Consider the following 16861-nt stretch of genomic DNA (forward strand, 5'->3'; position numbering starts at 1 on the left):
GTCTCAAGATTTGTTCCTCATTTTTTCATAGTTCACTGATAAAGAACATGTCAGTGTGGTTGAAGAATCCTGCTGGTTAAAGGTATCATCCTTAGCTGCTCATATGGTCTGGGCTCTTAATTGTCAATTAGATTAATCCAAGCCATTTTAGAACAATAAATATAAAGTACAGATGGAATATAAACATATTGAAGAGTACTGCTTTTGATGGCTGTTGTTTATTAAATCAAAAATGATGCTGCAGTGAGGATTTTGTTGGTATTTGAAATGGAAAGGAAAAGTAAACAGGAATTAGATATTCCTTAGCAAAGGGGGAAAAAAGCCCCACACAACAACAAACAAAAACAAATCCCAAGCAAACCAAAATGCAGGAACCCAACAGCCAGCCATGCCAGTGCCTCCCACACAACCCAGGGACAATTAAAAGGCAACAACTGCAGTTAAAACGCCACCTATGAGTTACCTTTCGAGAAGGGATCCGGCACCTATAAACTCAAAACACTAGGTATGTTGAAATCCATAAAATTTCCAATTACTGCCTCAGAATTTATTGTGCACATATGGAAAATAATACTTGTAAAAGAGAAAGGGGCTTGTGTCTGGTGCTGTCAATACTGTGAAGGATGGGGTGATTATAAAGCAAATTAACAATACTTTTAAATGTGCATTCACTTATCTTTCCAATTAAATCCTTGTTAAACAACTGCACAGACAGTAATGGTGCTTCTGCAGAGCACTGATCAAGACAGTTTTATTGTAATTTTTACTCTGTAACAATTAATCAAGTCGGCATTTTCTTTATTATTAAATTATTTAGCTAATAAATATCCGCAATCGGTTCAACAGATTTGTGGTTTAACTTTTCCTTCTCATTTTTTGGTTTTTTCCCTTTGGCTGAGTTATATTTGGCTATATTCAGCATTTAAGGAACAACTTTAATTCTTTGGTCAAAATGTTGGTTGTTGACTCAAGGTAGCATCAAGGCAAGATTAAATTCTCCTTTATTCTCTCCCTCGTATAGCCAAAAATCTGAGTATGTTTGGCTGTCATAGTATCATAGTATCAGTCAGGGTTGGAAGGGACCACAAGGATCATCTAGTTCCAACCCCCCTGCCACAGGCAGGGACACCCCACACTAGATCAGTCTGGCCAGAGCCTCAGCCAGCCTGGTCTTAAACACCTCCAGGGACGGGGCCTCAACCACCTCCCTGGACAACCCATTCCAGGGCTTCACCACTCTCATGGTGAAGAGCTTCCTCCACACGTCCAGCCTGAATCTCCCCACCTCTAGCTTCATTCCATTCCCCCTAGACCTATCACTACCTGAGATGTCCCTCCCCAGCCTTCTTGTAGGCCCCCTGCAGATACTGGAAGGTCACAATTAGGTCACCTCAGAGCCTTCTCTTCTCCAGACTGAACAGCCCCTTTTCCTGTCCTTTTCCATGTTACAGGAGGAGCACAATAACACGACATTTAGCCTCCCTAAAATAATTCCCCCCGCTCCCTCTTTTGCTACATAAGTATAACAACCAAGCTTTAAAAACACAGTAACTGACTTTTAGATGGTATATGATGTTTCACCATTAATGAACAAGGTATTCCAAAGGAAATAACAGGATGCAAAGGTCACCTGTACAGCAAACACCAAGCATTTTGCAAACAAAGCACTGGATGTAAAGACAATTAGGAACTCTCCTGTATTATGCATTAAGCAACACTCACTGAGTGAAGCAATAAGTATTGAAATGTGGATTTCTGTGGTTAGTTTCCTTGAACATATATGCATCAGAATAGAAACCTAGCATTTCAGCAGGCTGTTACGAGCCCTTTATAGCTCATTTTTTGTTTTTCTTTTCCCCCAGTTAAGTTAGTACTCATGAAAATTGCTTGTTTGACAGTCACAGAGATCAAAGGCTTCTCCACTACCCAACAGATTAGCACAAGAGGCATAAAGAGGCAAATTCCTATCTCCTCACCCAGGTATCCCTGATCTGAAAGCATGGAGGGTGACAGAGAACTGCTAGGACAAGCATTGTGCCAGCAGAAGTGGGATCCTATAGAATTTAGAACAAAGAAGGTGCTTACCCCATCACATCACGGCATGTGTCAACACGATGGCTTCAACCAGGGCAGAGAGTGCAGCACAAATTCACGCTCAGAAATCCACACTTAGAGATGAAGAGTCTCCCTTTTTTCAGTTTCTCTTTGTCATCCATTTTCCCCCCTCACTGCTGGCCCTGATTTGGCAGCTCAGAAGCTTGCTTTTGAAAAGCATCTCCCACCTGTCTCCACGTTCTTATAGTAGTGACTCAATGACCCTAAGCAGCCTCACCTGGAGCTCCCTCACCTCTGCCCACGTGCCCTGGGCCCATCTCAGCCCCACCCTGATGTTAATGTTCTCAATAGCTTTCAACTGCCTTAACAGACTCATTGACTCATTCCCTACAGGTGTGAATTAAAAGAATATCCTAATGAATATGTATAGCAGGTTTAGGTGAGGCTTGACAAGGCTCTGAGCAAACTGATTCAGTCCAGGATGTCTCTGTTCGCTGCAGGGGTGTTGGACAAGATGACCTTTGGAGGTCTCTTCTGATCCAAACCATTCTATGATTCTAGGACATTGTTTAAAAGCAGCAGAAGACCTCCAGATTTTTCATTAAATCCCTACAAATTTGCCAAGTACATTATTTTATTATTATTATTTTTATTATCATCATTATCATCACAATTATTGTTATATTTTATTATTACATCTTTTTATTTTATTTTTAAGATTTCAGCTATTAGACTGAACTACTAACACCAACAAGGACAAATCCACATCTCTGTCTTAATGTCCCCAGCTATTATGGACACCTTTTGCCCCACATTCTCAGCCAGGAATATTGACTGGTAGTTTAGCTTCTAAACCCAAAACTCTTTCAGTGGTTGTAGACTAAGAAAAGTATGAATTTCCTGATGTCAGTTTGGTCCAAACAGCTTCTGCTGCCTTGATTCAGTGGTGTGAAAAATGATGACTTAGAGTTTCGAAAGTGCTGAGAGATGTTATAGCCTGGTCCTCTTATGATCAACTGATCTCTCCCGCTCTTAATGGAAAAATAAATCACAGATAAAAGATAATCCTGTTGCACAGAAGCAAAAAAGGTGTGATATCAATAGACTTTTATAGGAAAAGAAAACTCTGTGCAATGGATAAAGTAAATAAGGTAGTTTGTTCTGCTGATGCTCGTCTCGGCAAGGTCAAAGCCCTCTTCAGGAGCTTCCTACCTCCAGAAATGAGGAGGAGACACAAAATGTGCTTTGAGAGTTTTAAAAGATACAGAGCATCGGGAGGGTTATTGTACACTCACACACACTCACAAAAATCCAGGATTTCAAGGGTCTGTTAAAGTTTTTAGTGTTCTTATTCCAACTCTAATGATAAAGCTGTCAAGTGTTACTTTGCTGTCCTTTCGTTTTTCACCAGTTCTCTCTTATTTCAGTTTGGATGCTGCAGATGACATTAACAGTATAGGAAAAGGAGCCAAATAAAGCTTTGCTATATTCTAATTAGTGATTATTCTAATAAAAAAAACCACACTTTGATATGGCAGCCAGCCTAGAGTGTCTTCTCTGATCTTTCATTTCCAATGTGATACTTATTATTTATAGCCTAGAAATGTAGGTGTAACACAATGACAGAGCAAGCAGGAAGAAAGAGCCCATTAAGTAGTTGGCCTGTTTAAGAACTGCTTGCACAGTCAATCTCTGCAGTGGAAACAGGCTCTTGCAGAACATTTGTTTGCATTTATAATTAAATTAAATTTAACTAAAATTAATAAATAAATAATGAAAACCTCCCCACCTCTCGATGAGAAAAACATTTATATAAATCTTGCTTTCCCACTGTTAACTACAGAAAAAGGAAGGGACAGGGATAGAGCTGAGGAGGTCACAGTAATTACTGACTGAAAGTGATGCACGGAGAGAGCATTATTAGACATCATCCCACAGCAGAGCTTTAGAGGACTGGTAAATAAGCAGGTTGGGAGGATATATTGATATTCCAAGTAACTTTTGTGACTTTATGAAACAGTCTGAAAGTTCTGCTGCCACAGAATCATGGAATTGCTTTGGTTGGAAAACACCTCTAAGATCATTGACTCCAACTGTCAACCTACCACCATGTCCCTTAAAAGAAGGTCCTGAAGACAACGGCTTCAAACTAGAGAAGAGTACCTTTAGATTGGATGTCAGGAACAAGTTCTGCACTATGAAGGTAGTGGAAAACTGGAACACTTTGCCCAGGGAGGTGGTTGGGGCTCCATCCCTGGAGATAGTCAAAGTGAGACTGGAAAGGGCTCCGGGCGACCTGATCCATTTGAGAGTGTCCCTGCTGACTGCAGAGGGGGTTGGGCTAGATTACCTTTGGAGGTCCCTTCCAACCTAGACCATTTTATGGTTCTGTAATTTTAAGTGCTATGTTTACATGTTTTTTGAACACTTCCAGGAGTGGTGACTCCACCACCTCCCTGGGCAGCCTGACCACTCTTATAGGAAATAAATTGTTGCTAATATCCAAACCAAACCTCCCTTGGAGCAATTTGGGGCAATTTCCTCTTATTCTATCACTTGACACTAGGGAGGAGAGACCAACCCCCATCTCACTACAATGATGTCCTCAGCGTGTAATTGACAGGAAACATCAAGTTCATGGGGACATGGGGTGAAGACTGATATTGCTATCCCAAGCACACATTAAATAGATCCTGCTCCCCTCAACTCAGTTTTGCCAGGTACACCATGACTCAATGAGCTGTTTCCTGCTTGCAGGTTCCTACCTAGCACAGACAAGGGATGTTGTCTAAATAGCTGGAAGAGTAGCCAGCAGTCTTAAAGCCATTTTTGGGTGCCTGTGTTACTTCTTGAATGTTCTGACTTGAAATTACTGGATTATCCTTTGGGGGCTGAAATGCTAGCCTCTTCTGTTAGAATTTTCCACGGTGTCACTGCTGAGGGCTGCAGAGTGGTGGCATTAATGCTCACAGGGGATGAACTTAGACATTTCTGCATGAATTTACTCAAGGAAAGGCTAAATAGAGGCCTGGCAAAATATTTGTATTTCTGGGATTTCAAAGAAGGATGTGTAAAGGAGGGCTTGGATAGATAATAACACTTCCCAATGAAAATCTAATTCATTGTGATAGAAAATGTGTTAGTGCCTTAGTTGTAGCACTGAAGAATAACACGAGAAGTAGTAATTATCCCAACTGATAAGATGATAACTTAGCTCTCCAGGGGCATGAGTTTTCTTTGCATTTCCATTGCTCAGGCAGCAGGCCCTAAGTAGCCAGTGTCAGAGTGCCTTTAATGTACCATTACCTTCACCTTTATCCATTCATTTTTCACAGTAGTATAAACCAGAAGAAGAAGAAAAAAAATGCCTGGCACCTCTGTGCTGCAAAAAGCCAGCTTAGACTTCTGTCTAGCTTTACAGTATCAGCCCATCTGTTTTAGGTGAAAACTTGAGCAGTAACATTAACCTCAAGTACGTTAACCTTTGGATGCCGCCAGACATGATAGACAGGACCATTATTTTTATGGTACTTTTGTTTTTTTCCTGAGCAAAGAGCCCAGGCAGTGGAGAAGGATAGAAAAATCCTGGTTTTGCCTCTCTATCTCCAAACAAAATACAGTGTATAGTCATTTGAAAGCCAAGGCAGACTACATTATTGACATACAAATACCCAACAACTATAAATCTGAGGGAACACAAGTAATGAGTCAAAACCATGACGATGAAGAGTTATTCAGCCTTGCTGAATTTACTGGCATAGATACTGATCCCTCAGAAACCAGAGTTCACCCTCTAGTTTCAGCTGAAGGCAGGATGGATCCCAAGCAGCTGAGGAGGTGGCAAACATCTACTGCTCCCCTGAAACTTCCTGAGAAAGGTGAGGAGAGGCTTGAAGGTGGGAATGTTTTTATCTCTCTCATATCTCACAAATTCATAACTTTTTGGGTTAAATTCTTGGTTAATGTGTAGTACAAAATTAAGTGTGGAGGGGGGAGCTATAAGAAAGATGGGGACAGGATTTTTAGCAGGGCCTGTTGCAAGAGGATGAGGGGTGATGGTTTTCAACTGAAAGAGGGGAAATGAAGTCTAGACAGAAGGCTTTTTTTTTAATGCTGAGGGTGGTGAAACACTGTCCCAGGTTGTCCAGAGGAGGTGGTAGAAGCCCCATCTCTGGGAACATTCAAGGTCTTGTTGGAGGGGGCTCTGAGCAAGTTGATCTAGTTGCAGATGACCCTGCTGACTGCAGAGGGATTGGACTAGATGAGCTGTAAAGGTTCCTTCCAAACCAAAGCATTCCATGGTTCTATGAACTTGCTCTCCAGCAGCTATCATCTCAAAGAAACTAGACACCATGCACAATATTTAGCAGTTATGACAATAGTCTGCAGGTAACTTTAAAGGACTTAATAAAAAGTGGGAGCAAATATTGCAGCAGCTTCACATTTATACTTGATTCATTGAAATGTGTCTTTAATGCCATGCAGAATTTGGGATTTTTCCTCATTTCTGAGAAGCTCAATTCTATCTTTTTGTTATCAGGAAGTTCACTGTCATTCATGATTATTTGCTAAGTTACTCAGTGTGGGAATATTTAGCATCAAGTGTGTAAACCAGAAGTAGCAAACTGTTTGGGGAGCTGAATGTATTTATCATTTATCCTGATCAGCTTGCACACCTGTAACACTATCTACTGATCAATGTGAGATTCACCTGTGGAGGAAGTTCTGTTGTGCTGTGGAAATGTATTTGTTCTATGTGGAAATAGGTTTGTTTTATATGGAATATGTGGAAATATATTTGTTGTGTGTGCAATATGTGGAAATATGTTCAGTAAATAAATACAGGCTGGTTTTAATTCTGGTTCTCATGTGCCCAAAATATTCATCTATCCTCTTCTCATCTCTTGAGGTCAGATATTTGCCTTCTAAAAATCAATGGCAAATTTTCCACTGACTTTGACAGAGCCAGTACTCGCAGTATTTCCTTTTCAGTTCTTCTCAGCACCTTTTTCCTTTTCACTGCTCTCCTTTGGATCCCTGTTCTACTTTTGGTTTTGTTTAACTTTCAATATCCAAACAGTCTGCTGCTTTTCCTTCTAACCTTTTATTTTTCCCCCTCACTTCAATTCTTTGCTTTCTACATATACTCTGGTTTTTTACCACCTGACTTCATGCATCCATTTCCTCCTTTTTTGTTGTTGTTTTGTTTGTTTGTTTCCTATCTGCTGTTTAAGTATTATTTTCCTTTGCTTACTCTGCTGTTTTTCCTCTCTCCTAGCTGACATTTCCCTCTGCGCAATATCTTTCTACCTTCCCTTCCCTCTCTTTTCCAAAGCATGGCTCATCATTCTCTGCCACTAATGTACAGCAGATTCTGAAATACTGTCATCTGAGACAGTTAAGTACTAAACAAAACATTACCAGGGTGGAGGAATCACTTACCCTGATTGACAACAAATCGTAACTTCTGTATTGTTGCCAGATTGCCGCTAACTCTGTATATTCCATCAACATCCAGACCTGAAAGAGAAACACATATTTCATTTCAGATCATACAAGTATTTTTCTTTGTACGTCTGTCAGGAAGCCAGAAGCACCCTAACAAGTAAGAAGAGCAGCAGTGTAGTGAGCGGCTGAAAAATAATCCACCTGACAAGGACTGAAGTGCCTCCTGCCTGATTAAAGCCCCAATGAAAAAAAATTAAAGTGGGAGATTAACTTAAGTGAATACAAAACACCTAACTATAATTATCTTGTAATTCTGTCAGCAGAATACAGTTCTGCAAGAGTATTTTGAGTGTGAAGGGAAAGGAAGGGTGAATTAGCTCTCGTGCTGGTAGAGAGAAGGGCTGCTTGGGAATATGCGTGATGCTCTGCTAGCCCTGCCTCCAAGTGGGGTGTTCATATTAATAGTGCTGGGGAAACTTCTCGGTCTGGGGCCTGGGTTTTTCAGATGTGAATTTCTGAGGCTGTGACCTTTCTGAAAATAAAGTGGTGAGATGCCCAGTCTGAAGTCATGACACGCACCGAGACTTAAGCACAGCCACCGCTTCTCCACTATATTGCTCATAGCAGATCAGACAAGTTTGAAGATGAAATTAACTATCCCAAATAGCATATGCCCTGGAGTGCATTTCTTCATTAATATAGGCCATTCTTTTCAAGGACAACCTGACAGTCTTGTTTCTCCCTGCGTATCTACTCAAGGTTTATCTTCTAGGTGAAACTAGATGTCATACTCCCTTTTGTGACATATTATCTCCTACAGCAAGCTCTGCTGATATGGCTGTTTAAAATAGCACTTCCAGCCCGGGTTGCATAGCTGCAGCATTTCAAAGCACATGGGAACTGCTCTCCTTTCCCGGGAGAATTAGCTATTGTGCAACAACGACCGAATCTGCATGCTTAAAACTTGAGAACACTCTAACTGTACGTTGCCATTTCACATTTAAAACGTGCAAGTACACAAGGAGCTAAGAGAATCTACACAAACCAGGTCTTCTTTTTTTTTTTTTTTAAGGCTATCCATCACTTGGAACACAAGTTTTAATTAGCTTTTGGCAAGCAATTTCAGCAAAAGCCTTTCTCTCAGAAAATGTTCATTTCTCAAGCCCAAAAAATTTCAGGAAATATTTCCTGATAATGTATCTAGTTTTTTTGGTTTTTTAAAAATTCTTTTTCCCCCCTCAGTTTAAGGTGGATTAAAAGGAAAAACTGAAACTATAGGAAAGAAAGAAAACAAGTCCAATAGCCTAGAAGTTCAGTTGTAATAACAGTTAAATAAGGAGGAGTTGAGGCTTAAGTCCTTACTTCAAAGATATTATAGGTGTCATAGTCAGTGGAGTCAACAGATAGAATAGAATAGAATAGAATAGAATAGAATAGAATAGAATAGAATAGAATAGAATAGAATAGAATAGAATTAACCAGGTTGGAAAAGACCTTTGAAATCATCAAGTCGAACCTATCACCCAACACCATCTCATCAACTAAACTATGGCCCTAAGTGCCTCATCCAGTCAGTCTCCTTTTAAACAGTTCCTGTAATGGCAGCTCCACCACCTCCCTGGGCAGCACATTCCAGTGGCCAATCTCTCTTTCTGTGAAAAATTTCTTCTTAACATCCAGCCTAAACCTCCCCTGGCACAGCTTGAGACTGTGTCCTCTTGTTCTGGTGCTGCTTGCCTGGGAGAAGACACCAACCTCCACCTGGCTATAACCTCTCTCCAGGTAGTTGTAGAGAGCAATAAGGTCTCACCTGAGCCTCCTCCTCTCCAGGCTAAGTGACCCCAGCTCCCTCAGCCTCTCCGCATAGGAGTTGTTCCTCAATGATCTTGAAACATTATGGAAGATTCACTTTCCCTTTTATTACAGACTGAAACCAAAAAACGTCTCTTGTTTGTTTGTTTGTTTGTTATCTCTCTCTGCAAAATGCAGTTCATATTTTATGTTTGTCCCGCCAGGAAGAGTTTGTCCTGGCTTGGTTTACATTAAATAACTCCTTTTAAAAATTCAAAATAATTCCACACTATACACTGCTTATCTATGTCTTTCATTAGACAATTTTCTACCCTGCACCTGTGGGTGTCCTGCAACATAATACTGAGAGTGATGATACATTTCAGGAAGATCCCCTTTGGTTCCAGAGGGGATGAAGAAAACGTTTACTTAAGAGAAATCAAAAAGGATTTGGTAATCAAGAACACTTGGAAGTCTTCCATCTACTGGATATATAACACATGAGCAAATGAAAATTACTAAAATGTTTAAGTAATGCAATTCTATCCTAAACTGAAGAATCTCATTCTGATTAGTGAAGGGAGAGTGAGAGAGCAAGAGTAATTCCCAGCATAGGGATATGGGATTTTGGGGTAAAGGATTACAAATGGTATCATGTAAATTGAAGTCTAAACCAGAAAGTAGAGAGGAAAGATAAAACAAACAAATAAGCAAACAGACAGAATGTTAACTTTTCTTTGGATCTAGCTCAATTCAGTTCTTAACCTTTTTGGCTATATGGGAATGTAAAGCACTAGCATGGGTGAAATAAAAATGTACCACATTAATAACCTGCAAAAATTATCCAGAGCAAGTGCAAAGGACAAACTGTGTTGTGAATTGGTAGAAATAACCTCTTGCAAAATTATCTGCAGTGCATCATTATTGTGATACATTTACTTCGGTCCAGGAATGAGATCTGATTAGCATTTCATTTGGACCCGATACAATAAGGCAAAGAGGGGAAAAAAACACCCCAAGAAAAATGAAAAAGAATAAATTAAATCCAAGGACATCAAAGCAATTATAGTGTTCACGTGCCATCAACTTTCTGCTCCAAGAACTTTGAAAGTTAAGCCAAACCAAACCCATCCAAACTGGTGGATTTGGACATCCTTTTTGTGACCACATTATCTTAGCTGGGTTGTTCACAACTTATTTTAGAAATCCAATTAAGGGCCAAAGAGAAAGAAAAAGAAAGGGGAGAAGAAATGTGTTTCTATGGTTCTAATATCCTGCTTGCATGAACTGTTTTCAAAGCAACTTCACTTTTTAGGGCACCTCTGTCAAGAATAAAAACATCACTGCACTGCTGTCAGTGTTCCTTCATGGCAGGCTATAAATACTTAAGGAACAAGATGAAGCAAAAGCCTTGTGGAGGTTTATATCTGGTGCTGATGTTTAAGTGCAGTGGTAAAGAATGCTTCAGAAAAAAAATAAAATCATTGTAATAAAGTTCAACTGTTGCTCACTATAGAGTGACCTTCATGTGCTTTAGAGTGGGGTTTACCAGGGAAGAACCAGTGGATTTTGCCCTCGGGGAGGAGTAGTATTTTATATTGCTTTATGTCCCAGTCTCCCAATCTCTTTCTGTTTGTTTTGTTGAGGAAGCTGAGAACAGGATGGACTCACAATTAGAAGTGATAGCCAAAAGCACAATAATAACTTCAGTACTTCCATCCTAAATTTTGAGGAATAAGAAATGTAGGAAAAGGGTTGACTCAAGAATACAGCTGTTTAGCTGTCAGACTACAGGCAAATGTTACTTATTGTCATTAAATTACACTCCTGATAGGCAAAGTAAAAGGCCACTGAACTCAGGCTTGGTTGAGATTCATGAACAGTAATGAATGTTATGTTCCCTTTGCGTATCTGCACAGAAGACATTGGGAGAACATTGATACAACAACATTTCTTGCACCCCTGCTTCTAGCCAAAATGAAAATAACCATGAATTCAGGTCAGTCTCCACTCCAGTAGCAGTTTGAGCTGGAACCATGTGATACATAGAAACATTTAAAAGGAATAGGAAAAAAATAAAGTAAAATAGAGATAAATTGATATATTTCTCCAAGCACACATTTTAAACTACTAGTGCTGGATGTTGGTTGAGCTACTGCTTGTGCTTTATGACCTGCCTTGAATGAAACATTCTCATTCATTCTTTTTTCTTTTCTTTGCATAGAACCAAATCCCTCTCCCAAATCAGGCTGCATTCTGCTTGAACTTAATCTATGTTTGACAATATCTTCCAACCAAATATAAAAGGAAATTCTCTCTGTGTGGGGGTTTAGAGGAGGTGGTATACAGAAATGTCTTGCTCTGCTTTTGAGCAAGCTTTAGAATTTGAAACACACCATTTTTAATGGTGCTAGGTAACATCCTGCCTAGAAACCCGTGGAACTTCCACAATTAAATGTAGCCTGAAATAGGTGTGGTCCCCAGGCCTGGTAGGAGTTTTGTAAAAGAAACCATGGTGCTGGATTCAACAACAAAGTGAAGCAGGAACTTGGAAGAAAGGCATTCTTTAGTTAGTCCTTTCATTTAAAATCAGTTATGTTCAGGGCAAAACTATTGTATTTCAAAGGAGCCTATTATGCCTTCCCATAAACAGAAAGATCATACGTTTTAAAACTAAAGTATCATTATGTAATCAAGCTGTTGTATTATAAACTATTTTGTGGGCTCAGATGCCCAGGGCTATCTTTACAAATATTTAAGAGGTCATTATCAGGGTATGTTCTCCCTAAAACTATAATTCTTTCCTCCTGTTTTCATATGCATCTTACCATAAATATTTGATATATAAACAATTTTTTTTGTTTTGTTTTTAAAGGTTTAGTAAGGGCACAAAAGGCAGGCATGAAGTCATTTAAAGAAGCAGACAGGGGTGAATGCGGCAAATACAGCAACGGCAGGATAATGTGTTGGATGAGAAAAAGAACCCACAGGGGAGGGAAAAAAGTACAGTGTCACAAAAGGATCAACATTTGTGTGCCCGTAGAAGGAAAATCATGAAGAGTAGCTAAGAATAAACCTGACACATTAAAATTTGGCATTACAAGTGCTGTATCTGGATGGGATTACAAGCAGTACCTGGAGTTTCAGGTCAACGTGGGAGTGAAAATAACTGGGTTTGTCTGATGTCATGGAGAGCAGAGATGAAAATGAGGAGAACAAATCTGAGTTACACCACAGAAAGGAAAAAAAAAACACAACAACATAGAGGTTTAACAGCAAACAGGAGTCACATGGATCTAAAATGAAGAGTGGTGCAGAAGCTGTGTGAGCTAAAGATATTTAGATCAGCAAGACTTGACTAGCTTGGGCAGAAGTGAGCACCAGCTACTGCTGACTGTGCTTGGCATGGGTTTTAATGTTGCTGACACATGTACCCTGACTTTTTGGTTTGGTGTTGGGTGGAGTTAGATGTGCCCTAAAGCTCCTGGAGTGGAGCTGAAGGCTGACACCAGGATCTGCTCTGCCCTGTTGGAAAGATCTCCTCTTTTGATCAATCTTGTACTTCCAATTCTTGTACTTGTCCCATAAAAGAAGCCTGTTTGTGAAGCTGAAAACATCATCAGACTAACATCTGATATAGAAGCAGGTCCCATCCCTAGACCAGAAGTAGGAGTCTGTCTACTAGACAGACAAGGGTAAACAAACCTAGGAGATCAAACAACAGGTTGACATTGGAAGTCAATCTGAAGGACAAAGAGATAATGGCTGTTGTAAAAACACACCCAGTTTTTACTTATCAGTGCTCATGCTATGCAAGTGTCTGTCATTTGTAAATAAAACAAAGAGAAATATTTGGAAATGAGTAAGGCTGGAGACAGTAGCAGAGGAGTTATTTTGGTACTGTAAAAGCAGTAAGAGGAATCCACTTGGAGACTGGCTAGACTGACCTCAGTCCCAGACAATCTACTTAAATAATTAATTCAGGACTCTATGAACAAATAATTCATAGCAAAATATAATTAATCCCAATCAGCATGGTTGCATGGAAATCAGGGCCTTGTCTAGCAAACTTGTTGCTTTTTTTTTTGATAGGATTGGATTTTTGACAGGTCTGGCTGATAAAGGCGATGCTGTTGAAATAGTGTGTTTGGATTTCCATGACATTTTGATTAAAGCACTTGCATTTTATGGAATTAACAGGGCATATATTACATGGATTAAAAACTGGCTCAGTGACAGACCTCAAAATGTAGTAGTTAATGGGAGATATCAGTTAACAAGGTCATAACTGGCAGGGCTCTCAAGAGTGGAACTCAGTCCAGTGCTATCTAATACTTTTATCAGAGATGTGGACAATGAGAAAAAAACTAAATAAATCTCTGTTGGCAAAGTAAACAGATAGCACAAAGATCAGGGAGATATTAAATACTGATGAGGACAGGTTCAGTTACAGGAGAGCTGAACAGACACCTTACATGGTAAAATAAGTTTTCATATGGAGAAGCTCCGGATACATCCAACGCTCTGGATGTAGGTTACAAAAGACCTGAGGGTCATTTGGGATGATTAGCTGAACATGATCTCTCAGCTCACTGCCATAGCAGAGGACTAACCTGATACTCCTCTTTCTATAATTCCAGGTATCAAACAGAGGCAGGGAAGAGATTGCAACCTCTTCACATGCTGCAGATAGGATCTTCAGGAGAGCACTGTGCTTAACATCAAGCAAATAAAATGAAACATGCTTCATTGTTTTGTATGAACAAGAAGATGGAGAGATGTCCCCTCTGTTGGTACTTTTGACATGATTTGCAGGCACTGGACTCACAACCAGCCCTGCCCTGCTGCCAGGACCCATGACCAGCAAGACTGAATTCAAAGTAGCATAAACAAGATTTTCTTTAGTATGTTATTAGTAGAAGTCCAACACTGCATCAGAATGTAGTGAAAGCAGAGATTGCAGGGGGAAGAAAGGAAAGGAGAACTTGCACTTGTTCTTAACAAGCTAAGAAATGACTCTACAGGAGGTGTCTGACATGAGGTTTGGTGAATCTCTTTAGGAAATTAGCTAACAAGAAATAATTCTCTGTTTGATCGCAATAATACCAAGATGATGAGGGGGGCATTCCTACATTAAAAAAATATCTAATTAGTTCTTGCAGTAATAACCTGAAGATGCAATGACAGGAGAAAAACTTGACTAAGATCTTAGTGTTTTTGAGACCCTGTAGAACCTGTTTGATGGAAGCCATTACAACACTGAGTATGAGCATTGCATACTGAGAATAAGTAACAAGTGAATATGATGGACAATATATTTGATTCTGTTTCCTGTCACTTGATGGGAGAATTTCCACTTTGATAGTTCTATATAAATAAATAAGGGTAGAGACAGCACAAAGCCAAGTGCTGGGGCTGCTGCTTACTGCCTACATCAAGCTTACTATGACTTCATTGTCTTCTCTGTTGTGTTGCAGTGTCTTTGCCACTCAAGAATTTTATGGTTTAAAAGCCCCAGGAACAACAGGACTTATTCAGAGGGCTCCCTGTAACAAGAAACAAGAGTAATCTTTGAAGCGATGCGTTGTGAACGAAACCATGGAGCATGCAGCTTGCTCACTGTAATTTTGCCCTTACCTCCAGTGTACACTTTTGCCATTCTGATAGTCCCATGTCTTGCAGCTAAACAAAGTGACCTCATTGCTTTCCACTCTATTTTCTTTTAAACATTGGCTGGGATGATTGAGATTCAGGAATGTGGGAAAATGGATTCCCAAGCCACGTCCATCCCCTTTAATTCTGAGCTGTAATTTTTGGCTTGGCTTGAATCACAGTCATCACATTTCAGTCTGAATCTCTCTGTAAAGTGATCTTGCTTAAACATTTCTTTCACTCATCATGGGATCAGAAACAAAGCCATTCTAGTCTTTCAGCGAAACACTTGCAAACGTCTTTTTGCAGCGACTCACAAGAGCTGAATTTCCTTTAAAAAACCCCCAAACACACACAACACAACCCAACTGTTTGTAAAAGAGGAGGTTTTCAGTGCCTGATTGTCCTCTTTGTGCATCTTGTCATCTGTATGCCATGAGCTACAGCTATTTTAATCTGTTTTTGTTTGCAATCCATTTGGTGTCCGCCCAAGAAAATGCAGGTGATTCTAATTAACTTACTGCTGAAGATGTGGAAAAATCTCAATTGTGCTACAGAGAATTATACACTTAAAACCTTCCCTCTATTATTTATAACGGCTTATTAATGAAAATGATTACATGAATACATTTGCCACCTGATTCATCTGTGCTCACTTTTTAAATCAACAAGGTTTATGCTAAAGGGGGGGAGAGAAAAAAAATATCCCTACCAAATGCAGCTCTCAAGCACACACATCAGCTCCCTGCCTTGAAAGGAATGGCAGTCTAACAGCAAATAACATTGTCCTGCTTTATGCAACTCAGTATAATATCTGAAATCACCAAACCTTTGGAAATAGCCTTTCCCTCTCTCTGCAACACGTTAGTGTTGCGTTTTGGGAATGTTTGGGGTTTTTGTGTGTTTGCTTTCTCTTCTAATGTCTCTTTCCCCACTCTTCTTTCCTCTCCTTGCCTGCAGTTACTGCTTCTCACGTATGGGCTCGTGGATCCATTCTGACCAACCATTAATTTATCTAAACCCAAAAATAATTTCTATGGCTCTATGCCATTTTGTCAAGTACTTGATAAAATGGCAAAGAGCCATAGAAATATATGTATATAAAAAGTATATATTTTTATATTACATATATATATATGTACACATAGAATTGGAATTGTTAGGGTTTGAAGGGACCTCAAAGATCATCTAATTCCATCCCCCCCAGCCATGGGCAGGGACACCTCACACTACAGCAGGTTGCTCACAGCCACATCCAGCCTGGCCTTAAAACCCTTCAGGGATGAGGCTTCCACCACTTCCCTGGTCAACCTGCCAGTGTTTCACCACCCTCATGGGGAACAACTTCTTCCTAACATCCAATCTGAATCTCCCCATTTCTAGTTTTTTTCCATCCCCCCCAGTCCTATCACTACCTGACACTCTCAAAAGTCGCTCCCCAGCTTTCTTGTAGGCCCTTCAGATACTGGAAGGCCACAATTAGGTCTCCTTAGAGCCTTCTCTTCTCCAGACTGAATAGCCCCAACTCCCTCAGTCTGTCCTCATAGGAGAGGTGCTGCAGCCCTCTGATCATCGTCGTGACATATATATCTATACGTGTACATACATGCATATATATAAAAAAGACATATATATAATATATATGGTTGGTTGGTTGGTTGGTTGTTTTTCCTCCTTGACCCAAAGGTCTTTCAGGAGTACTAGGGACCTTCAAATGCTGAATGGTCCTCCACCAGTGTCTCCCTTGGGATATAATCATTCATATCTCCAGAGATGTGCAGCTTCCAAATACACCTGGATGTGTTCCTGTGTGGCCTGCCCTAAGTGTTCCTGGCTGGACTTGCTGGTCTCTGGAGGTCCCTTCCAACTCCTTCCATTCTGTGATTCTATGATTCCAGTTCTTACCTGCTGGTCT

General features: G+C 40.1%; 1 protein-coding gene across 1 annotated transcript in view; it reads right to left on the reverse strand.

Annotated features, from left to right (window-relative positions):
• ARHGAP15 (Rho GTPase activating protein 15) overlaps positions 1 to 16861 on the reverse strand; it is a 369524-nt gene that overhangs the window by 118968 nt on the left and 233695 nt on the right. The window contains exon 10 of the mRNA XM_009907693.2: positions 7498 to 7575. Coding sequence (XP_009905995.1) covers positions 7498 to 7575 — 78 coding nt within the window. The remainder of the gene's footprint in view (positions 1 to 7497; positions 7576 to 16861) is intronic.

The sequence above is a fragment of the Dryobates pubescens genome, chromosome 2, assembly GCF_014839835.1.
Source record: "Dryobates pubescens isolate bDryPub1 chromosome 2, bDryPub1.pri, whole genome shotgun sequence".
NCBI lineage: Eukaryota > Metazoa > Chordata > Aves > Piciformes > Picidae > Dryobates > Dryobates pubescens.